The sequence below is a fragment of the Diabrotica undecimpunctata genome, chromosome 4, assembly GCF_040954645.1.
Source record: "Diabrotica undecimpunctata isolate CICGRU chromosome 4, icDiaUnde3, whole genome shotgun sequence".
In the NCBI taxonomy this organism is placed as follows: Eukaryota; Metazoa; Arthropoda; class Insecta; order Coleoptera; family Chrysomelidae; genus Diabrotica; species Diabrotica undecimpunctata.
The window spans coordinates 116,184,273-116,211,055 of NC_092806.1; the positions used below are offsets into that span (position 1 = coordinate 116,184,273).

At 33.1% G+C, this 26,783-nt stretch overlaps 1 protein-coding gene across 2 annotated transcripts in view; it reads right to left on the bottom strand.

Annotated features, from left to right (window-relative positions):
• LOC140439885 (uncharacterized) overlaps positions 1-25,388 on the bottom strand; it is a 289,969-nt gene extending 264,581 nt beyond the window's left edge. For both annotated transcript variants that reach the window (XM_072530055.1, XM_072530054.1), the window contains exon 1: positions 24,982-25,388. In XM_072530055.1, the coding sequence (XP_072386156.1) occupies positions 24,982-25,189 (208 nt within the window). In that variant the 5' untranslated portion in view covers positions 25,190-25,388. The remainder of the gene's footprint in view (positions 1-24,981) is intronic.
• Between the last annotated feature and the right edge of the window lie 1,395 nt (positions 25,389-26,783).

The following is a 26,783-nucleotide window of genomic DNA, read 5'->3' on the forward strand; positions in this document are numbered from 1 at the left end:
TGTATTCAGTTTTTGTGTTTTGCCGAGAATAAACTCAGTTTTTATATTTAAGGTGTTAAATAAATTAACGTGGCGCGATTTTTGCCACTTTTTACAATTCTCGTGGGATCAATAAAATTGATTAATTTCATTGACCAGTTGTGGTAAAATTTTCATTTTTAGAGATCAATCTTTAAAATCTATGGCATGAAATTTCAATTTTGAGTTATGGAAACAAATATTAAACATTTGAAATATGAATAGAAAACGCAGAATTTAATGTTTTACATTACAAACGATCACACGTCACAAGAAATGCATTTAAGAAGACGGTTTTGAGTGTAGTTTATTGCAGAAGTTTTGTTTTTGAAAAACGTACTAGTGTAATTAAAAAAAAAGTTTTAAATGTTTTAGATCGTTCGTTGTGTGAAAGTTTAAATCCAGCGTTTTTTAAGCATATTTAAAATGCCTCATATTTGTTGTCAAAACTTAAAACTAAAATTTCATGATATGGGTTTTAAAGGTTAGTCTCTAGTAATCAAAACACTTTATAGTGGCCAGTCGATAACAGGGATAAAGTGTATTGATCTCGTGAGAATAATAAAAAATGGCAAAAATCGCGCCACTTTTATTTATTCAACACCTGTATAAAATCTGACTTTATTTGCGGCAAATTACAAAAACTGCATACGAAAGCTGAACTCTTTACCTTTGAAACGCATCTTGATTTTTGTCGATTGGTCACTTGAATCAAAAGATATCGAATTTTTACCGTCAAGCTGATACAAATTTTATTGAACATTGATTTCGCGCGCGAAACTGACATGCAAAATCGACGGTCACTTTAAGCGTTGTTTCTAAGAGAACGGTTTATTCTACACAAAAAATGCTTATTAACATTTTTGTTTAAAATTATCTCAGCTATATTTTTTATTTGAAACATTTTTTTCTACGGTGTACAGATTCTTGGAAAATCGATTTTTTTCCGTTTTTATCCCCCTGCGAGGGGGTTTTTGGGGGGAAGCCCGGGGATAAAAGTGGGTATCTTTTTGCATCTTTTTTGGCGTCCCAAAATTGACATTATCAGCAAAATTCAGCTTGTTCGTATGATTTTTAGAGGTTCAGTGGCACTTTCGTCTCTGACGACTGGAGTAATATCGTGTAACAAAACAATTTAAAATTTTTAAAAACTGTTCTGTTTTATTTTATTAATGAACGTTGAACTTGTAACATCCTTGAAAGATCTTTTACCTTCACCGAAACCAGCGATTGTAAAGATTTTTTTAAAAAATAATTTTCGACTGTAGTATTTTTCGCTTTATTTCGTAATCTATACGTACTTTACGAAATTCTGCCGGAAATAGTTTTAAAATGATTGCATATAATTCGTCTTAACCAATTATCGTATGTTCAACACGCCGAGCAAATAATTACTATGTGCATATTTTAAAAGACCCAGTTTGGTAATACACGAGTTCTCCATGTGATTTTATTTGTTAAGATTAATAATATTTACTTGGAGATATATTAAAACAAAAATAAAAAGGTTAGCAACAGATATACGAACATATGGAAATATAAAAATGGGTTAAGTACATATTTTTTTCCTTGGTCCGTAATCGATCTAAAAATAACCTGGAATAGGTCATAATATAGAATATTGAGAAAATTTAGTCCTGGTGTAAGTTAGTAACACGGAAGATATCACTGTATCTAGTGAAAGTAAAAGATATATCAGAAGGTGCTCGTGCTCGAATTCTAGTTAAGTCTTTTGCCATTATACATATAGTTAAATTGTCAAATCTAGTCATTTTCTGTCTGCTCCTAAAGAAAATGTTAACACCACATATTTTTCTTCGGGGTCTTAATTTTGACTCGTGCTATGCAATGTTTGGCCATCAACATTTTAAGTTCGACCGGTGCTCTACAAATTTTCACATCTAATATTCTTAATTTCAACCGGTGCTATGCCAAATTTCCATTAGTGTCCAACAATGCTAAGCTAATTAACTATTCCAACGAACAGTGATTAATCACTTTTGTGGACTTTACTTGAGTTAGAATTTTTATTATCGACTACGAAAGTGGATACAATTACGCCACATTTTACGCAACATATTTATGTTACATTTAATTCAAGCAGTACATATGTTATTTTCTCTGTATAGTCTAACGTTTAATTATGATTAAAGGTGAATTGGGTTAACTAAAGATTTACTATGACGGATACAAAGAAAATTTGCTATTTTTTCTTTATTTCACACTTTTTCTATTTGGAATAAAGCTAATTCGTTCCAAAGAGGACTTGTATTCTCGTATACCTAGACAAATCCACTGAATCATCAAGCCGGCTAATATAGGAATAAAATTTATTTTGTTTAAAAAATCTGTAATTATAAAAAATTTATAAAATTAAGGTAGAACTAAACATCTGAAGTGTAATATAATTAAAATGTCATTCACTTATCTGTACCAATTAATGAAGGTTTTTATATTTTTTTGCTGAAGAGCTGGCTAAATAAGAAACAAATTCCTTTTTCTAAATTCAGACCCTTTTGTGTACTAACCAAAAACCGTGTACAAATCTGTGATGGGGAAAAAAAGTCTGTGTCTGGGAACAACATTAATTACCAACTAATCGGCTTAATACGTCAGGGTTGAGTCAAACAAAAACTTTGATAAAACTATCTTACCCTACAATATAAAACGTGAATTACCAAAGTGGCTTCTCTAAATGAGCAAAAAATATGTTAAATTGATATGATCTTCTCGCTGGACACGCATGTCATTGTTTTAGAATCGGTTTAAATTCCTAAAATGTTTACTCTTATACACTCAGAGATAAGGAACTCTAGAAAGCTGATCAACATCTCCAGGAGTATTGGCATTCGAGGTTTTAACTAGATTAGGTTTATGTACAAAAGATCTTGTTATAATATGACGCTTACTTGATCTACTGTTAAACAGATAAACTTATCCAATTTTTTTTAAGATAAAAGGACCAAAGCATTAGGAAAAAAGCTATTTTATGATATTTGTGCATTTCTGTACCCCAATATTTTCTTTGTATTCTGCATTGTCTTCTTTACGTAACCATCAGTAAGTCAATTGTATTTCAAAATTGTTAACCAGATCTGGCTGGACATTTTTTGATTAAATATACTCTATTTCGATCACACCTACAACTTAATTTCCTATCTATGCATACGATTTAAAATCTTTACTTACAAATCAAACATGAAGATATCCGACATGCTTTCTTCATTGCCCTCGCCATTTTATATCAAACGCGTGACGGTGCAATAAGGAAGGAACGGAAATAATTTAATGTGCTGGTAGTTGGCTGTTCACTGATTATTATTCAATGAGTTTTCTTGTAAAAATGTATGAATGCTAATATGTTTCCTAGACCGATTACATAAACTGTTAGTCCGGGTTTTGGTGGTTTTATTACAAAAACTTAATAGTAAGTGAGATTAAAATATATTCAAAAAAAAAGGAAAAGACAGTCAAGATTTGATTTCACGTACAGTGCGCCTGTGCATCCGCTTATACGTATTTCGGCCTAATAGGCCTCTTCAGAACGGCTTTCACAGTCGCTCTGAACGTGAAAACAAATCTTTTCTGTCTTAGGAAGCAACTCTAACATGGCTTCGTATAGACGCAAATAGCGACATCTGATATTAAAATCCGTAAAGTAATTTTCGAAACCAAATTCAGAATTTTGCTTTAATCTGTGCCTTCTAAGAATTGCAAGGCAAAACAGACGTTGATAAAGATGTTATTAGAGACATGGGGAATCTAAAAATTGCATTGCACAACATATCTCCTCAACTAAGCAAAATTCTTAGCGAATTGGTTTCTAGTACTCGTACAGAGTATATCGGAATAAAAAGGAAAAGACAGTCAAGATTTGATTTCACGTACAGTGCGCCTGTGCATCCGCTTATACTTATTTCGGCCTAATAGGCCCCTTCAGAACGGCTTTCACAGTCGCTCTGAACGTGAAAACAAATCTTTTCTGTCTTAGGAAGCAACTCTAACATGGCTTCGTATAGACGCAAATAGCGACATCTGATATTAAAATCCGTAAAGTAATTTTCGAAACCAAATTCAGAATTTTGCTTTAATCTGTGCCTTCTAAGAATTGCAAGGCAAAACAGACGTTGATAAAGATGTTATTAGAGACATGGGGAATCTAAAAATTGCATTGCACAACATATCTCCTCAACTAAGCAAAATTCTTAGCGAATTGGTTTCTAGTACTCGTACAGAGTATATCGGAATAAAAAGGAAAAGACAGTCAAGATTTGATTTCACGTACAGTGCGCCTGTGCATCCGCTTATACTTATTTCGGCCTAATAGGCCCCTTCAGAACGGCTTTCACAGTCGCTCTGAACGTGAAAGTGAAAACAAATCTTTTCTGTCTTAGGAAGCAACTCTAACATGGCTTCGTATAGACGCAAATAGCGACATCTGATATTAAAATCCGTAAACTAATTTTCGAAACCAAATTCAGAATTTTGATTTAATCTGTGCCTTCTAAGAATTGCAAGGCAAAACAAGGCAAGGCAAGGCTAAAATATATTCATTTGTTCATTATTTTATCGATTTGTCAATTTACAGTTGTCTTTGTTCCATTTTGCGCTCAATATCTTGCTATTCTCACGAATTTTTTTGTTCATTTTTCTATATTTTATTTTCACTCTAGTTTACTGTTCCCGGTTCTTTAAAAATGGCCAATGCAATCAGGAATCATATATTTATGCTATATGAAACCATTTTATGCTTCCTTAAATATTGCTTAGAAGGAAACGTCATAAGAGTTCTGGAAGCAGGCGCATAAGATAAGGAAAGACGAGGAAGGCCACGAAGAAAGTGGTTTGATGCCGCCCGGACTGACATAGAAGAAATGGAAACAAGAGACTGGAAAAAACAAGTGAAGGGCCGTAAAAAGTGGAAAGTCAACACTATCGAAGCCAAGTGGGCTGTAGTGCTATTATATATATTAAATATTGCTTTACCACTCTTATTTTTTTTTAAACTACACTCGAATTACACACTCGAGTTACAAGATGTATTTTATTTAGTTCATTATTTTATCTTGTCTGCGCGGCAGACAAGAGTAAAGGGATGAGGCTCAAGTTTAACATCAAGAAAACCAAGGGTCTATTAGTCAGCAAGCAAAGAAACCTGTTCAGCTGTCGAGATGTATGTCCTAGGTATGCTGACTTGCTCATGTTGATTATTGTTAACAGTTATCTGTTTTTCCTATACTTCTTAAAATTTCGAGATTTGTGATCCAGCCAAGATATTCTAAACATACTTTTGTATCCACATTTCGAAGGGCTCAAGGCGGTCCATTGTAACGACTTTCATTCAAACCCCTATTACATACAACAAGACAGAGTACACATAGTATTTCATAAATCTGAGACTTGTGGTTATTTTAAGGCTGCGGCTGCTCAGCAAGGTCTATATCTTAAAGAAAGTTGTTTTTGTCATTTCTGTCCTTGTTCTTATTTCCAGATCTGGGTCTAGCTTGTCTGTTATCCAGCAGCCAAATTGTGTTACTTGTTCTATTGACTGTCGTAGTTATGTTTGGAAGTTTGTGTTTCAACCTATTGCCATTGATCTGCTTAATTTTAGGGCCGAGGTCGTTACCTTCTCATAGTTTGTTTAGTAGAAGCTGGCGTTTTTCTGCGCTGCCTGCTTTAAAATATGTAGTCTGACGAGTTTATTGAACAGAGCTTTACACCGATAAGCATAACTTCAAGTACTTCTACATCTCCAGTGTCTAGTAAGAGACTTTCAACCATCCAACTCTTGATTCCCTGTATATTCAAGAAAGCAACTAACTCAGATCACTACCACCAGATAACCAAACCATGTCAAAGATCTCTTGATTCTTGATTATATGCCTATATTGATATATGCATATATATTGATTATTACCAATAAGAGAATTGATTTTTTTATTGATATTGACATTGATATCATTTAACCACCATTGACCTTGAGATGATGAAAATACTTATTGTATTTTGTTCTATATACTTTTGGAATTATTTAGTTTCAATTTGATAGGTACTTTTGGTGGGATCCAACCTTCTTCCGAAAATCTATGGCAAATAAAAAAATCTATGAAAATCATTGGCATGAATAATTTCGTCTGCTACAAATATCATTACCTTGAGTGGCACCTGAACTCTCTTGAGATTTCTTTCTAATATTAAAATGTTACGTAGCACATTTAAATATTTTCATTCGTGCCATTGCAGAGTCAAGACTTAATGCACCATTTCAATTAAAATATTTTTTTATACTTCTGGGTTAATAGTATAAAATTGTAAGGTTTAAACTGAACATTTTATAAATACGTTTATTTTATCACTCTCTAAAATTTCTATTCCTAGTAAGGTGTACGAGTGTGTAATGCTTGAGTATCATGTGCAACGTCCGGCTTCGATTTCTGGCATCATCGAAATGTCCGAGATATTTTCAAAAATATAGAAAGATCTTAGGTTGACTCAGCCTGAATAAAATGAGTAAACCAGGGGTAGCACCGGCTTTGTTTTCTTCCTTGAAGAATAATTAAGAAAGAACCAAGAAATTGCATTTCTTAAACCAATTCTTCTGCTGTTATATAAGCGGAATCTGCCAACTCTCTAATGCATATGATGTATTATTATATATTACGCTGTGTTTAACACTGTGGGTTATAGGGGCCCAATAGTGTCTAAAAAGACCCCTGATTTAAGCCGAAATATAAGTACCTTAGTCAGTCACGCCGCTTTGAAGTCTACAACTTATGAGTCGGTATTAGCTTGGAACTACAAATAGTTCCTTATGTAACTGGCAGATTACCACAAAGTAACTTTGTGGGTGCCAGGACATAGACGAATTGTTGATAAAGATATTGCCGATACTCCTAATACTCCTTTTATCACTACCAGACCTATTCTGCGGTGTACGGATCAGATGAATCAGAAAAATAAAAAGGGAACTTGTGTAGCCTGCCAGAAAAACATTCCAGGTCAAAAGCAAGCAAAAACGTTATAACATTATAACAAACTTCAAAAATACTCTTGGGGCTTCTGAAAACTGAACTCAGAGTAATCTGGAACTCTATAAACTGGAACAGGTCTTTTTAGATCCTGACCACGTAACAAATACATCTCCCAAAGAGATAATAGACTTTCTGAGAGGAATAAAAAAGTTTGACTAAACTTAGATATAGCGTATACACCAGATATCTGTCAGGTCAGAGTGTGGACAGGTCTGCTAGGCCATTTGATCACTTTGAAATAAATAGTCTAATATAAGTTATCATTTATTACTTATTCCACAGTTGTTGAGATTTTCGGAAGTTTACTATCTTCACACGCTTTTTAAAATGATTTTTTCCTACAACAAGAACCTGATTTTATCGTTAGAAAAAAGCAGTAACAGTCTGAAGAGTAGGTTATGGAGTAATATTTTGACTTTATATTAATACTAATAATTATTACATCGTATAATAATAATACGGCTATATATCACTTTTACCCTTGTGTGTGGTTTTTTATTGAAACAATGAAAATATTAAAAAAACACTCTCAAAATATAGTTACACCAATTATACATGTTAATGAACTTGCTCAATGAAGGCTTAAAACAATTATGTTTAATGCCAAGATCAAAGGAAAACTAGGAAATGCTTCGTGAACCATTTATTTTTAAAATTGTTTTCGGCATTAGGAGTTAAAATAGATTTCCTGTTAATGTCAATGGTTTGACAGAATTAGAAAAATAATGTATATAGATTTTTAAAATGATAGCATAAAGTTCTTATACTTGGATAAAAAAAATAAAATTTATTTTGGGACTTCCCAACAGTTTTTTAAATACATTTTTATAAACCCTACAGTTCCAGTCTACTTCATTTAAAACAGTAAATTAAGGTTACGACAACAATTAAGACATAAAGGGAACCTTTCTTCCGAAACTTGGGGTGTCTTGGAGAGGGAAAAAGGCAGATTTCCTGACCATTTCTACAGAAATTTAGTCAAGAATCCTGCCTTTCTATCCTCGAGTATTGAGTTGATTTCTAGGACTATCTCATGATGCTCAATTGTACCCTCTTCGGCTAAGTGCAGCACTCGATCAAATTCAAGCACAAATATTCCTTAAGCTCAAATATTACTTCAACATCAAACAGACCTGAATATCATCAACAAACTCTTTATCTTGGGATTTCCCAAGTAGCGGCGATTCAGTTTTGGATCCAGATTATTCTGCCGAAGAGATTTGTACTAGGAAGATAAAAACCTACATATACGCATCTGATAGTGACTCACGAGTCAGAAGTAAATAGTAACAAGGACCATCTGGATGAATCATCTTCCAAAAAGTTGGAATTTGACTTTGACTTTGTCCAACATTGACTTTCAGAAAATGTCACCCCTTTGGATTTGTCAATGCTTTTTTCAATGATGAAACCTGTAAAACAATTGTGGAGGAATCAGATATCTATGCAGTGCAGCTAGAAAAATCTTTCAATCTCACTGTGGAAGAACTAAAGGCTTTTTTCGGCATCCTGGTAATTATGGGTTTTCATACGTTACCTACGATGAAATTCTGCTGAAATAAACTTTTTTGTACAAAGGGTCACCGATGTCTTTGTGTGAAAAGGTTCTTAAAAGTTTTGAGGCTGTTACACATTAACGATAATTCAGAAATGTCTCACAAAGAAGACTCTATGTTTGATAAGTTATATAAAATTTGACCTCTCATAACGCATTTCGAAACAAAATTTTCTCAAGCTACACACCATCAAGAAATTTGTCAATCGACGAAAGTATGGTCCCGTTCAAAAACATAACTACTTTGAAACAGTATATGCCAATGAACTCAGTGAAGAAAGGGATAAAAATGCGCCCAATTTACTGTGCAAAATCTGGCATCAACAAATTAAAAATGAGTAAGTCAGATTCTGGAGCTAGTGGTAATATTTCAGTTTAAAAATGGAAAGATCGTGGAACAAAATGTGTCATAGTGGTTGACAACATACACAACGTCAAAGGGCAAAACGCTGTTCTGAGAACCTTAAAAGACGGAACATGTGAAGAAGAAGCTTGTCCAAGAGCTATTGCCGATTAAGATATTCATATGGGGGGTGTTGATCACTTTGATCAGATGACGTCCACATACTCAATTGAATGGAAATCCATAAGATGGTGGACTAAAATCTTTTATTACTTTCGTAATGCATCAATAGTGAACAGATATATTCTGTACAAGCATTTTCATTATGAAAATCGTCCTCGCAAAACCTCGCAACCTCTTCTTCTTTTGGTGTCTATTCGTTTCGAATAATGGCGATCATTCTGGCTATAATTATTTTATTAACTGATGCTTTAAATAGATTAGTTGTTGTTGGGGATAACCATTTCCTCAGGTTTTTTAACCATGATCTTCTTTTCCCAATTCCTCGCTTTCCGAATACTTTGCCTTGAAGGATTATTTTCAGTAATCTACATTTAGTTTCTCATTATATGTAAGAGATATTCTAACTTTCTCTTTTTAATGGTATAAATCACCTCTCTTTCTTTCCTTATTCTTCGTAGTACAGTCTCGTTGGTTATCTTGTCCGTCCATGATATCCTTAGGATTCTTCTGTATAGCCACATCTCGAAGGCTTCAAGTTTTTGCTCCATCGCTTCAGTGAGTGTCCAGGATTCAACTTCGTAGTATAATATCGAGAAGATATAACATCGTAGGAGCCTTACTTTTATCTTGATAAAGGTTGTGGCCTTTAAAGAGTTTGGCCATGTTGTTGAATGCACTCCTAGCCTTCTCTATTCTACATTTTACTTCTTGTGAGTGATCCCATTGTTCGTTTACTTTGTTCTAAGATAGGTAAACTGTTTCACTAGGTCCACTGCTGTATTCTTGATAAGCAGTTGGACGTCACTAATTTTATTTTTGCTGACGACCATAAATTTAGATTTTGATATGTTTACTTGTAGTCCAAATCTTTCACTTACTTCATTAACTTTGTTTATTAGTTGGTGTAAACTGTTTAAACGGTCTGCAAAAATAACAGTGACATAGTTTAGGTGTTCTCCATTTAATATGATTCCATGTTCGCAGTTTTTCAAGGCTTCACTAAATATTTCCCCTGAATATAGGTTCAATAATATATGTGAAAGTATACATCCTTGTCTAACGCCTCACAGAATCTAGATCGCTTTCGTCGGTTTATCTCCAAGATTTGTTCTTATTGTGGCTGATTAGTACCAGTATAAATTTTGTATTATACGTCAGTCTTTATCATCTATTTGGGCTTTTGTTAGAACATCCATCACTTTTCGATGTTGAACTATGTCAAATGCTTTTTGGTAGTCCACAAATCAGGTGTAGATATCGCAAGTCATGTCTCTGCATCTTTGGTATAATACCTGTACACTAAATAGTGTATCTCTCGTACCTACGCCTTTCATGAATCCAAACTGTTTGTCTTGTATTCTCTCTTCGCATAGCTTGTATATTCTGCGATGTATAATTTTAAGAAAGTTTTAGTGTATAGCTCATTAGACTTATTAGCCTATATTCTCCGCACTTTTTCGCTCCCTGTTTCTTTGGTATTGTAATAAAGTCTGAGACTAGCCAATCTTTTGGAATATTGCGTGTGTCATAGATTCTTAATATTCTTAAATATTCATCATCAAGTAGTTTAAGAAATTCAGACTGTACTCCGACTGGTCCTGGAGCTCTCCCTTCTATTAGTGATATTATGGCTGCTCTACACTCTATACAGAAGTCAGTTAGCTAATAAACTTATCGATTTATTCACATCGAGAAAGCGTCCTGACCAAATCCTAGCCAAGCTGGCAAATCAAAAACGCCACAAGTATTAACTGCACTTCAAATAAGAAACACAAGAGGACCAATCTCATTTGACAAAAATGTAATGTAGCATTATGCAAAGAATGTTTGTTTATATATCATCAGAAATAAAGTTTCAAATAAGTTTTTCTCTTTTAAAACTTATAGTGTGTAGATGTAGCGGTAGAAATCTTTACCAGTAATTTGCAGGTGATGGTAAATGCTCAAATGCCCACTGGTAGCAATTTTTAGCACCCCAAAAAAATTCCGGTTTTTTCAGGTAACTTTTCAAACAAATTTCAAAAATATTCGTCTTAAAAAGAAAAAATGAGATCTGCTCCTTGTGTTAAATAATCTATTAACTGACCAAATTATTAAGGTGTAAGTCATTAAAGCGACTGTATATAGTTTCTAATTGGCGTCACAAAATTAATCTTGAACTTTATTTTTTAACGTTGTCACAAAAGTGATAAATGATTCTAATTATTAACCACATTTTTCAATTTCGAATTTCGTAAAATGACAAAGACAAGGTGTAGTGTACTTTCTCCACCGATACAATCCTAAATATCATTAGTAAATGTCTCCCGAATCGGCCGGCATAGTGCCGCAGGACAGAGAAGCTGCGGCGAACAGCGAACACTCATTTTTGTTTTGCCGATGACGTAAGCATCTTCCTTGACCTCATTCACGGGATTCAAAGCCCTCGTTCCATAGAACGGTGTGCCCAGTTTGGTTCGTTCAACTAGATCATGTTTTATGTAACTAATTGTGGCACTTTTCAACGTATCAGGAATTTGAGTTTTCCGCAAAGTGTTGTTTGATCATAAATTTTGATTTTAATTACACGATGAAGCTTCTAAAACATCTGTAAATTTAGAACACACTCAAATACACTCACTCAAACTTACGGTTCATCCAACAAACTCCATTTAGGCGATAGCAAGTGGTATTTGAAATAAATCACATATTTACCTATATACTTAAGTGTGGATTTAGAAAACGAGATTATAATAATTAACAAAATGACATGGATAATATATGAATCAAAATTGTCATCGTCTACGTTTCTATTATATAGGTTATAGAAAATATATAGTTTGATGATCTAACAACAAAACTAGATATAATCAGGGTGATACAGATATACGAATACAATAAAATTATCAAGTGAAAAAAAAATGGCCATCATCTACGTTTCTATTATATAGATTATACAAAACAGATAGTTTGATCATCTACCAACAAAACTAGATATAATCAGGATGACAGTTATACTAATACAATAAAATTATTAAGTTTTTTTTCCAAAAATAGCACAAACATGTTTGCTGGAACGTATACTGAATCAATCACGTGGCAATCAATTGTCATGAATTTTAAATAGCATCTAAAAAGTGGTTAACAATAATTTAAGTAGAATAAAATATAAATATAAAAATTAAAAACGAAATACTCTTACTTCCTGGACACTTTGCGCAATAGAAATTTTAAAGTGGTCCCCCATTTCTATTCAGCAGGAATAATTAAAAATTTAAACTTTGCTACATTTTATTTGGTATTGCGAGAGACTTATAAACTCCTATTATGTATGAAAAACGCTTAAAAAGGGGACAAAATATTTTAATAAGTTTCTAATAACATCTACCAGAAGGTACGAATACCATAAAAATGGATTTCTACATTGAATTGTTACCTAAAGATAAAGCAGTGTTTTGAGTCAGAAGATTGATTGTAGAAGTTTCTAAAGTACGCACTACGTAAAAGAAAATGCTTATCGCCATAAACTTTTTATTTCAAACAAATTTATAAAATATTTCTGATTTTTTTTATAAATTTATCTTCTTCTAGTGCCGACTCCACTAATGAAAGTTGGCTATAACCATTGCAAATTCGTATCTATCTTCTGCTTTTCATAAAAGCGTCTGTGTGTTTAACCCGTTCCAGTCGTAAATGTTTTTCAACCAAGATATTCGACGTCTACCAGAACCCCCCTTTTCCTTCAATTTTACCCTTTATAATCAGCTATAACAACTCGTAGTTTTCATTTCTAAGTATGTGCCCCAAATTCTGCTTTTAATGGTAGTAAAAAGTTATCTAGCTCTTCCCATTCTGTGCAACACCATTTCGTTCGTAATATGATCGGATGGCATTTTTAAAATTTTTCTAAAAAGCCGAAAAAATGTCGAAAGCATGAAGCTTTCTCATGGATATAACATTTTACCCCCCGATATCGGATTTGCAGATTGAGTCTTTGGTTACTCAGAAATTTCCTCATCTTCAAAAAGGCTGCTCTTGTTTGTTCTATTCTTGATCGTATTTCTGATTTCGGATTATATCTTCAGTAATCCAGACTCCTAAGTACATACTTCATTTTGTCCACTTGTTCAATATCCTCATTTTTAATCTGGATGCTTGTTATGACTTCACCTCTCTTACTGATAACCATGGTTTTTGTTTTCCAACCAAACTGTTTCTTAGTATCACAAATTGTGGTTAGTAGCAACTGCAGGTGTTTCTCACTTTCAACGATAATATCGTCGGAATACCGAATGTTATTTATATTTTTACCATATATTTTGACCCCTTCTGTACAGTTTTCAAGTGCTTCTTTAAATAACTCTTCGGAGCATATATTTAATAGTACTGGTGAAAGTAAACAGCCTTGTTTCACACCTCTACTTATCTGTTGCACATCCGTCCTGTATCCATCTAATGTTATCACAGACTATTGGTTCCAATAGAGATTTCTCACTTAATATTATCTAATCTAAGTATAAAATAACATCTTAATATTATTTTTGTTGAGTCCTTTTCGCTTTGGACATTCCGTGAGAATGTTATGTTTAACTTTGTCACCATCTCACAAAAGTTGTGAAACTATACAGAGCTTCTACTGTTCTGAAGCGATTACGAAAGCGAAACTGTCTAGTACTTATATCCGCTTCACATTTTGTGAATACATATTCTTGCATGTATAACCTTTAAAAATGTTTTAATGTCACAATAGTTGTGACATTAACCTGATTATTTTACAGTCATTACAGTATTTGGGTTTCTTGGTTTTTAGTAGCGGAATAAAGGTCGATAGTATTCCATTCTGTAGGTATCTCACCAGATTTGTATATGTTGTTAAAGAGGATAGTTACTGCGCTTAAATTGTCTTCATCTAAAAGTTTAATCAGCTCTATACGAACCTTATCTGGCCCAGGGGCTGTGCTAGATTCTGAGTTGTTTATAGCATGTTCGACTTCAGATTTTAATATTATTGGAGCTTCCTCGCTATCAATTTGTGATGGTTAGGTCCTTGTGCTCATGAAAAGATCTTCAATATATTTAGTCCATAATTGTTGTATTTCAATTATGTTATTAATAGTGTTACAATAAATATGACTCTTGTTTGGCCTGTAAATATTTTGTTATTCTAACTTGTGTTTTCTAGTATATTCTCCGACCCGCTAGAAACCTGTCAGGCATTCCCTTCCATTCGAGAAAGGTCAACATCCAGTCGAGGAGATTCCAGACTAACGGCTGTTTGATATATATAGCGGAATTTTCATTGTGAGTTCCTTACAATGCATGTTTCCATCATCCACTTTTCCTTAGCCTCTTTTATTTTGTTCCTCATTAATTTATGTTTTTCTCTGTATTTATCTAGGTTTTTGTTTCTATATTTTCTTCTTTGTTTCATGATTTCCAGTATTTCTTGAGTCATCCATGGTTTTCGGCTTCCTTCTTTCTTTTGCAGAGTTTCGTTCTGTGTCTTTATAACAGAGTCTTTGATTTTGCCATTCATAATGTTCACATTCTAAGTGTTTTTCATTTATAATGTTAATCTTCTCATTTCTTGATTTATACAAGTTGAAGCCTCAGCACGTATTTCGTTTATCTTGAGCAACTTTACCTTAGAATTTTTGGATTTTATTATTTTTTCTTACTCTCAGTTTCATTTTTGAGACAAGGAGGTTATGGACTGATGGGACTACTCCAAGATAAGTCTTAACGCTTACAATGGAATTTCTAAATCTTAGATTGGTTAGTACAAAGTGGATCTGATTTCTAATGGAACATTGTCTATTATTATGTGGTGACCTCCAGGTTTACAGTCTACGGGCTGGTAATCGACACCATGTGTTCATAATCGCCAGGTTTCTTCTTGACAACATTGAGCCAATCTGTCGCCTCTAGCATTTCTTGTTCCTAAACCATAATCACCCATCATACTGTTCACTCGGCCTTTTCCTATCTTTGCATTTAAATCGCTCATTATTATTGTAATTTCTTCCTTCCTGGTGTATTTTAAATGTTGTTTGAGTTGTTCATGAAAATATTATAAAATGTTTATAAATGTTGTTCATAAAAATGTATATATTTATAAATTATTCGAATCTGACAAACTGCTGTCTACCCCAACTCGATAATAACTAGCTGTTCTTAAATAATATATTTTATATATGTATGTCACTTTTCTGCATTCTTCACATGTTTTCCAGGCAAATGTCATTAATTATTATTCAGATATTTTTAAATCGAATGGGGCATTCTCCAAAACAATTTCGGAATCTGTTGGAATTATAGTTCTACATTTTAGCTCCAAGCATTTCTCAAAAACATCAGCGTTCATATCTTCGTGATAATCACCTGTACAAACTAACTGAAACTTTAGTAAATCACCATTCAATAATACTACATCTTTTCAACTGTAAACCTTCGTAGCCAGGTTTCGTTCAAATAGTCTAATTTTTTTTTTTCAGTAAGTAGGTATATAATTTTTTCTTTTTACGATTTTTTTCTCACCTAAAGAAGTAGAGGATAAAACTTCTATACATAAATACACTCTCAAACTGCACTGAGGAACAATATTTACCCAATATAATATCTCTAGACTGCATGATCCCCTCTTAAATCTGAGAAACCATCAGAGAAGACAAGAAAAGGAAGACACGACAGTGTCTTGTGGGTCATAATGTGACTTCCCCATAAAAGCAGTAACAGTAATAAATAGGGGTTGTGGAGCTGTGCTTCTCCTGCAAGATAAGCAGAGAACCAAACTTGGTCGAAGCAAGGTATAGTTAGATAATGAAGAAATATTAGACTGTGATTTAAAAGTTTATTTTAGTAGGGTTAAGATGATTTTACAAACACTTTTATTATTAAAATTTTTCTTGAAAAACTAAACTTAAACACTACTTTGCTATGTCGACGTGAGTATATTTAATACGTAGAGACCGAACGTGTGATAACTAGGGAGAGCGTTATAGTTGTATTAACTAAGTAGACCGGTGCAGTTGTGTCTTGTTTCGGGCAAATAACGAGCTTTTATAGTGATTTTTAGGCAAGGGGAAATTTTACATCCTTTTTATGGCTTTGTAGTTTTGTAAATTCGAAAAGCAATAAAAAAATAGATTTTCTAACACTCTCTGGAGATGGTTCTGGTTGCCTTACGATTACATCTTTTCGTTCACGTATAAGCGAATAGATATTCGACACTTAAATTCATGTCATCTGTGAGTTCATTTCCAGCGTAATATTGATACTTTTTGCATTATTTTAGAGATAAAGCACATTTAGTCGCAGGTTTATATAACGGATCCTGAAAAACTTTCCTTCTTTCACACTACATACAAAACTTTATTCACATCTGTTATTTACTATGACACCAATTCCAATGTTTTTCAATGCCAAATACAGGTTAATAAATTATTTTGTGGCAACCAATCACGTTCCTTATTTCAAATTTAGGAGTGGTTATACTAAAAAATATAATTAGTTTATGTATTTTCCTTTATTGTAGCAGATATTAAGACTTCAATCACGAACGAATTAGAAAAATAATGTTCACTAGTTGGATTTATATTGAGATATAAAGTATTTATTGTTCACAATCAATATTCAAGTACTAAAAAATACATGTTTTAAATTTGGCATTCTGTAACTGTAAAGAGGTCGTTTCTCCCAATATCAAGCCATTAATGATCCAATTAATTCGTTAATTATTCCTAGAATAGTTTTGCGTAACGCAAAAACAGCAGACTGTCGGGCGCTTTATCTTTCATCAACGTTTGTAATAATATGTCAATTTCATTATTACAGTCACTAAATGCTTGTTAAGAGGCACATGTTAGATAGTCAGTATAACGAAAGTATAACGAACTTGAAATTTTGTTACTATATATACCTTGGTATTTTATTTGTAAAATAGTTAGCTGACATGTAATAATTAGAAAATCAATGTAATTTTAAATTGAATAACATGGTTTTACTCCTGTATTGATTTGAAATATCTCTTACGATTTCTAGGCTATTCCAAAACATGAACATTGAAGAAAATGAAACAAAAAAGATTTATTTTATAAGGTCATTTGATAACGAAAGACTAGAACAATAGCTACTTCTTTTTTGTACGTATTGACAAAAACTTCCATGTCTTCGTTGCGGTCCCTGGGCAATACATGGCGAACAATGGATGTACGTTCGTAGCCAACGGAAGAGGGGAATGGCAAGTTTTCGGTGACAAAAAACTGGAACGTTTCAGCTAAGGGAGAAAACTCTAACAGAAAATCTTGGTTTCAGTTTGGGGGTTGAAACCATGGATCAACCAGGGGTTAAAACGATGAGCCAACCACTCCTCTTTCGGAACAACTTTTAAATGGTTGAAAACTTCAATCAAAGATAGGAAAATGGCAAAGAAAACGGACAATGAATATGGTTACTTAGAATATACAAGATATTGGAACAACAATGCTCAAGCTACAATTGGTATTTAAAGAATGTGAAGAATGAAAATTTATGTTACAGTACCTACTAAAACAAAGAAGAAATGTACATGAAATGAAATAATTGGCGACTGTATACTTTTAAAGCGGAGTAAATAAAAACGAAAGAGTACAGAGAGGAGTATTCATTGATATACAACAACGATACAAAAAGAACATTACGAGTAAGAATTAGATAAATGAAAGAATAGTAACGTGAGAACTTAAGAAAAACGACATAGAAATTGTTATTGTGGGAGTACACGCACCTTATGATGACGTAAATGTAACAACAAAAGAATTTTATGAAAAACTGACACGAGTTGTAATAAACATAAATTAACAAAAAAGAAAATTTAGAAGATCTTAATGCACCAACTGGAGAAGCCAACAACAGCAGTCATTAGAAAATATGGAGAAGATACTAAAAATGATAGTGGTCAAACATTGATAAATTTATGTGCAAGTCTATCGTAACCACTACGGTAACCACATAGAAATCAGAAAAGCATTATCGACTATGTGATTCAAATGCAAAAAATCACAGTTGATAATTATGTAAGGAAGTAAGGGTACATCGAGGACCCGAACGTGGATCAGACCATTTTCTGGTTAAGGAAAAATGTATATATTCCATATCGAAGACAACAGATAGACAAACAACAACAACAAAAATAGCAAACATCGAGAAGAAGGAAATGTCACAGCAACCGAGTACAATTTGCAAAGTCTCAGTCAAGAGTCAGTAAAATTTCTTTATAACCGGAGATACTGGTTGCAAAAATAAATAGCATGTCAGTAAACTTAGCATAATTATCCATTTTATAAGACCGAATTCAGACCAAGACAATTCATTGGTAATTTATTACTGAAAAAAAAATTATTGCTGTCGCCGATTCCGAGAACAATGATTATGCTAGCTTAGCGGTAAAACTAGTATAGTCATATCTATATCTCATTAAGGAAAAGGGCTACAAGGCCCATCTTGGCGGCATATTTTATTGCTAAGTAATTGCTGCTAATTGGTGCACTGGCCAATCCACAAAAACTAACCAACCATTCCCTAGCGCAAAACTCACCCCCGGAAAAATCGATTTAATTTGTTGGAGTTTTGTAGAAGATGGAGGATAACATATGAATTTATGAGAGTCAAATATACAATAACAGACGCCATTAAATCCAAACATTAGATAATCTATGGTCATTTACAGAGAATGACGAACGGATAAACGCAGGGCACTAAACGTTTTGGAACCGATGAATCAAATATACATAAGATTGTTTGTAAGTACCTATTTGATTTCCTTTAAAATCTATCAAAATTTCATTTTTATTTAGGAGTTCAAGTAACCAATTGACATTGGTTGGTTGAAAGTCAACAGCAACGTACAACTTTTTTATTTGCACTATTCAAAGTAAGCTATGTAATCCATCATTAATATAAATGAGCAACTGGGCTGTCAGACATATTAATCAACAAATTTTGACGAATTAAAAAGAGTTACAGAGGCTTGGCAATTACATAATGAGGTTTTGCAAGGTTTGGGGTTTTCGTACAAAAAATAATAGGCACTGCTTTTTTATATTGCATAAACTAGACTAAAAAAATAAAATAACAGGATATTTAAAATTAATATTTCTACAAAATTATGATAAAATTATGTTATAAACGTCCATGGGCGTAGCTGGGAAGTCCTGGGGCTTTAGAATAATCTCTATTTTTAAGCGCTTTTTGGTGTTTTCGCCCCACTGTACCATCGCTTTATTGATTTATAAAATAAATAAAGCTGTATTTACTTATAAAATGATTCGTTGTATTGCTAATAATAAAATAAAAGTTGGAGGAGCTTATTGCAGATGGAAATAATTTGTTGATATATTTCATATTATGATTAAATTATGAAAAATAATTTATTATAGATACAAATGATCTTCAGACAGAGGCAAAGATTCAGGCATCCTTGTTTCTAGTGCAAGTGCAGAACGCTCTCCTTTAATCGTTGATTGAATAACCCAAATTTGGTGGATTTGGGTTATTCAATCAACGCTTTAATACAATATGTTTGATGAGGACATGAAAAATGAATTATATAATAATACAATATAATATGTACCTACCTATCATATAATACACTCATGGACAAAAATATCGAATATTTTGGAATTTTCCATTTTTTTTTTGTAGTCACTATTATTTCAAAATAATTTTAGATTACTGATAATACTCATATAGTAGGCTGATGTACTCAACTAGTTTGAAAAATTTTGATGTTTATTTTGACGTTTGTTTAGTGGTTAGTGTAATTCGTACATTTTATCATAAAAATCCTTCTTCACGTAAAGGAAAAATCATACTAATTCGGTTATTTTAGTTTAATTTATTAAGTTTAATTAAATATTGTTTTGATTTAACTAAGTTTAAAACAAGTATCCCACCAATTCGGCACTGCGATGAAATCCAAGTAGCACATATTGTAATTTTGTGCGAGGAAGGATATACACGCACAAAAATGTATCGCACGACGTCTCAGCAGAACTGAATCTATAGTTTCAAAGACTCTAAAAAGGTACCGTGAAACAGGAAATTGTGTACGAAGGCCTGGTCAAGGACGCCCAAGGTGCACAACCGCAATTGATGACCGTTTTTTGGTTCTTAATTCTACACGAAATCGTTCATTGACATCGATGCACCTCAGAAATGAGCTATTAAATATTAGACAAGTTAATGTGAGTTCACAAGCAGTTAGACGCTGATCAAAAGAAGCAAACTTAAAGCCCAGACGCCCCGCCAAAGTTCCACGTCTTCTCCAAAATCATAAATCTCGTCGTTTGGAATTTGCAAGAACACATATTTAGTGGAATATGGACAACTGGAAAAACGTTATTTTCACTGATGAGACCAGAATCCTATTATGGAAGACAGATGTTCAAAATTACGTCTATAGAAGAGTTGGAGAACAATTCGCCAGCTGCAGTCTCGCTCAGACCGTTAGCTTTGGAGTTGATGGCATAATTCTCTGGGAAGTTATTAAAGTTGGGAGGTACGTACCGCACTTATGGAAGTGATTGGACGGGTGACTGGTGATTCTTACGTTTAAAACATCCTGCAGGATCATGTTTTGTCATATGTTGGTTACATTGGATATGAAAGATTCACGTTAATGCACGATAATGCTCGACCACATGCCGCTGCCATAGTGAGTAATTGTCTTGATGAGGTCCAAATTCAAAGATTGGATTGGCCACCGTCTAGCCCATATTTAAATCCAATAGAGCACATGTGGGATCACGTAAAACGCAGCATACGACAACGAAATCCCCTTCCAAATGTTCCGTTCCTTGCTGCACAGGATGAATGGAATGCCATTTTCGCAAGGATATGTCCAAAATGTACTTGCAAGCATGCTGAGAAAGATGCAAGCAGTAATAAGAGCTAGAGGGGGGAATACTCGTTACTGATCACGCACTTCTTTGAGTTTAAACCACTTGTTTAAGCAATTTAAATTATTATTTAAGTTTAAAGTAAAATAACCTTATTTACCTAATATTAAACATTTATTTTTTTCACAATTTTCTCCGCATAAAAACTTAAAATTGTTCATTAAACATTGTTAAAATAAACTCTATTTTACAATAAACGACTTGATTGACCAGAATTTATTTTGAAAAAACAAAAATTTGAAAATTCCAAAATATTCGATATTTTTGTCCATGAGTGTATATACAAAGAAAAATTATTTTGTGAAAATGTAGATATACTCCCTCCGAAACGTTTCTTATGACGAAGGAAATAGTTTCTATGAAGTAATGACATTATGAATACTTTTTTTTCTGTTGTTTTTTTTATAAATTTTTGTAGTTAACCTTAGTTAAAATTTTTTTTGAACATCCTTGTTTAATTCAAACGATAAGTGCACATGTTATTGTTAGTGTAAATAGTTCAGGTACTTGTGGAATTCACAATTTGTTGTGATTTTGATTTTTAGTAGGTATCACGCAAACATCTACAATGTAAAATCATGTTATTCCACAGATTTCGCCAAATTTTACTAACAAAACATTTTATATGATAACAGTAAAAATTTAGAATGTCTGACATGGCACCCAAAATCATCTTACCGCGTTGACATGGGTAGTGAATCACGACCGTGAGCCACGTTTTCGTAAGCCACGCTCCGTGTAAAAAAGTACATTCGTGAAATACGAAAATTCTCAAGGCTCAAAATAATTACGATCGTGAGAAAATCAAACTTCTTCGATTTTTGAATCGTGTATAATAATACTCAGTTGTGAGGAGTGCAAGGTCGAGGTCACTATCCACTTCAAATTATGTCGTATGGTGTGTGTTTGTGTGTATAATGTTTTCTTTCCTATCTTTATTTCGTTTATTATTACAGGGGTCGTATTTTCGAATTCAATCGAATTTTTTCGTATACGAGTTAACTCGAAAGAAAAATTTCGTATACGAATTTGAATCTGTATTTTTCAACGTCCTTCGAAATTTTATACGTATACTAAAAGAATTTGCACCGGCAACACTGCAAATTCGAACAACCAAAACTTAAATAATAAAAAAAGAAGAATAATTGGCAGTTTTACTTAACTTAGTTTATGGTGAATTTGTTATCTAAAACAAGAAGTAAAAAAGGGCATGAAATATGGTGGTTCAGTGTCGGCCGAACAAAAAAAAGCCATTCTATCAACTCCATTGTGAGGGGCCTTGTTAATCTGTACAATTTTTGAAATTGTACATCCGAATAGTCCTCTAGATGGTTAAGAATGGGTTGGTAAACTTGCCTCTTCGTTCCGCTAATATTATCGCCTCGGCAAGGGCGTTAACTATTTCTTTCTATTAAAAAATTATTTAAACCACCCATTAAAAACAAAGTTCAATGTAAAAATATGGTAGGTATTAATGTAAATTTTATTGTATTGTTCAATCTAAAACAACGATTAAAAACTATCAGCTGAAATTTTATCTGACGTACACGGGCCCAGTGACAACTGAAATGACAAAAATTACTTTGATCGTATACTATCATCGAAATTCGAATGGTTCATACCCATTCGTGTCGTCGTATACGAAAAAATTCGGATACGCACTATTCGAAAATATAAAAAACTGGATTTCGAGCGAATTTCTTCTAATTTCGTATGCGAAATATGCTCGAACGAATTCGAAAATACGACCCCAGGTATTTGGGCGGTGTGAATATTGTTTTGTAGTTAATAAAATTAAAAAGAAAAATGACGCCACTCAAAAGTAATATTTGGTTGCATTTTAATTTTAATAAAGCACAATATTGTTGCTCCAGGTTTAAAAAAACCAGGAAACACCTCCAATTTTTACACCCATTTAAAAAAAATTGGTATAGCTTTTAATCAAGTAAGCAAATGAAAGACAGCGAGAATATTAACAAGAGTGAAGGCCATGCATCGAAAGCAATGCAGTGGCTGATGAAGATAAAACTGAGAATGTAGATGTATTAGAATATCGCAATACCGCGTTTTAGTAAATAATGTTTTAACTTATCTGGATAAATTATTTTAGAGCATTACAAACTGCATCCAAAACTTCTATAAGTCTCCAATAGCTAAATATCGAAGTGTTGTTTGCAATTTCAGTTTGGCCGATAGAGCTTCTCTTATATTACTTAAATTTTTTTTTAATTTTGGGGCTAACAAGTTCAAATAAATATTGAAAATGGTGTTCCGACATTCTAAGCAAATCTTTCAATTTTCCAGGTACTTAAAGATGTCTTTAATTCAATTAGTATGACTTCTTTGTTGAATTCACTCCCTTGTAAACCATCGTCTTTTCTTCCTTTTTCTTGCCAAATTTTATGAAATTCTGTCTGCTATAACTCCACACGTATAAAGCCACGAAGCACTGCATATTCGTCACGAAGCAAATATTTGTCGTGTAAACTCTCTTCACGAACGAGGTAAGATCACAGTCGTGAAGTTTCAACGCGGCTTTATAGTAGAGATCACACACAATTTATGGATTCTTCGTTATGAGAAGGTTCTAGTCCCCCCAAAAACTTTAATCAGCTAAGCGTGTGGTTTATTTTTACATTTAAACGTTCAAAAATACATTCCCAATACATGTAATAATCATACCTTCTTAATTGGGTACATTTTTACAGTTTTACGAATATACATCTATCAAGGTCTAACTAATGTCAATTATTTACCAGTTAAAGTAACAACTATTGATCCTAAAGCAAATTTATTCGCGTACTTCCTTGTTTACTTACGAAACAACTAGAGCCAGTCATTTAAATAAATTGCTTTGTGTAATATAATTTTATTTGCTTATGCCAAACATGGCACCGCAAAATTTTTTAATAGGCAATATTTGGTGCATATTTTTATCAGAAGATTTAAGATTCCAATTTAAATAATTAGATTGCTTTTAGTTTTAGTTTTAAAAATAGGACAGGAAACCTCATTATAAAAAATATTGGGTTCGGAGACAATAGAGAGATTTAAAAATGCATATTACACACCTAAAAACTATAATTAGACTCGCAAAATTGGAAAAAATGAAATGAGAGTAAAAAGAAGAGCGTTTATTGTATATAAATAAACATTACTTGATTTGCTTAATACAAGAAAACAAGGGTCGATTGAAATGGATTTAATCAGTCAGATCATCACTATTATATATCAAACACAATTAGTAAGTCCTGTAGTTTTATAGAAAAAAAAATGAGATCAATAACAACAGATATTGAAAGCAAGCAGTAAATATAACAGGTTGAATAATCAAGAATACCAAAAAATATGGAAAACAAAAACACTAGAAGAACGAATCAGTAAATATTCAAAATTTAAGAAACAATATAGAGGTTGGTAATGGAACAATACTGTAAGACTTTCTGAAAAGGGATCTGTATAGAATATGTAACAAAAAAATGTAGGTCGAAGTGCAGGAGAAATTTCTGTAATTTTCATGATATCTATATGTGTACTTAATATCTCAAAACCTACTAAAATAGTAGTGACTGTTTAATTGTATATAGAGCCCATACCTAAATGGTAGGTGGTATCTTCAGTTAAAATAATCGAAACTTTCGTTCTCCATTATACGCCAAATTATTGAGGTTAGATTGGTAGCTACTTACCTACATAATTTACTATACAAAGATAATAACGTTAAATAGCTACATCAAAACTTTATACTAGTTTAAATAACATTTCTTATGTAATATTAATAGATGCAATAAAAAATTACATAAATTCTCAATTAGAGATGAAAGTATTTTTTAGTTTGGAATTATTGTGTTAATAAAGATGTGCTGTAAGTATGTGTTTATATTATGAAACGTAGCTAAAATTTTGTTAAATGAATTAGACAAAATGTATAATTACCTTTTCTCCTACCAAAAGGTCCCAAAAACGCATTATTTTTTCCAACGATGTTGTCGTCAATGTACTTTATCAGCTTGGCCACATCTTCATTCTTTTTGGGCACACCGACACTTTTTTGTTTTTGAAATCTAAAGGGATAATCCTCGGGAAATGCATACAAACGTCTATTTCCATAAGATTTTCTAATAGTTGTAGTGGTCGATGTCATTTTCTCATTTTATATGGCACTAATAAGATTCTACAGTTCTATTATGTAAATATTGTTTTTAAACACCACGCGACCGGGCTTGGATAAATTAAACACAACTGATTCTGTACGCGCACTTCCTTTCGCGAGACTGATAAATCTAACCAATTTTTCTACCGTCTGCTCCGCTATTTTGTATCTCACATTGTCACTACCTCAGCAGGAGGAGTAATCGATTAATACCGCGGACCAAGCCGAACGTACGAGCACAGCAGGAATATGACGTCACAATTTCTCAGGTTGTTCTACTACGCCACTTTAACGGCAACCACTTTTACAGTTAAAAGAACGGTGGATTATATTCTATTTAAGAAAAGACAAGAGTTTTAACACAATAATGACACTTTTTTGGGGCTTTTTACTAGGGATAAAAAGTTCGACAAGTAAACATTTTCACAACGGAAGAAAACAAGTGTATGATTCAAAGAATAACTAATTTATTACATTCCCTAAAGTTTAATACACTTTATTCAGTGGTTCGCCAATTTATTTATTCAACACTTGAAATGTCTGTCCGGAAAACCTTTAATATCTTTATCTACGGGTTGCAATAACATCTTGACTTGGTGAAAAACGTTTTGTTCATAGACATTGTTTGAAGTTTGGGAACAGGTGAAAGATAGCGGCCCCGAAAAATAAGGCAGATGTATCAAGCGTTCATGCTATAATTGAACATTCAACCATTTTTAGACACATTATCATTGCAATAGGTGACATTTTCTTCTACAATTTAGGTTATTCTCACTATTTTTTTCGTGCAGTTGGCCAGTTGGCTCTAACGTTTTTATAACTACTATTCTTGTTTTGCAGGTCAGAAGGTAAGATATTAACAAAATTCAATTTGCATAAGAAAAAACTGATGCGTACCTATATTTTTAAACGTTTTTGTCCCTTTCATTTGTTTCGGAACTGTACAACTTATAAAAACAAACGGGCAGCGAAACAAGGAAAAATAAATCGCTCAGAAATAAGTGAATATTTTAAGATTTTAAATAAAAACATAAAGGGGAAGATCAGAGAAGCGACTTAGTTCGCATACTCTGTATTTGAAGCTGGAAGAGCATGAATGAAAGAAAGAAAACCACACTAAACTGTAAAACGGGAGAGGTAAAACTTGAGGGTAAAAGAAGATTTCGAAAGAATATCATAACCCCCATAACAAAAAGTCACGAAACAACCTACGAACTCGAACGAGCTGACTAGGTCACATAACTATGTTACAAAAGTATTCAAGATGGCGGTAGTACAAATACACCATCCTGATACTTAACTCGACCAGGTTAAAGTAGACTTGATCGTCAAAAAACTGGAACAGTCAGTAGATAAGTCTCCTATAGGACGTCAGAACTAACTTCTACAGTTCCATAACAAAAAGTTAGAGACCCTGGGTAAATTATGCTAACGAACGTACTAGGAAATGGACTGTGATGATTATAATATGTCTAAGCGCCTCATCTGCGTCCCTAAAAAAAGAGGCTGACGAACCAATTATCAAGACCCATCTAAAGCTACGGTTTGTTAGAACAGTGCGCAGCGCACAGCATACACGTACAGC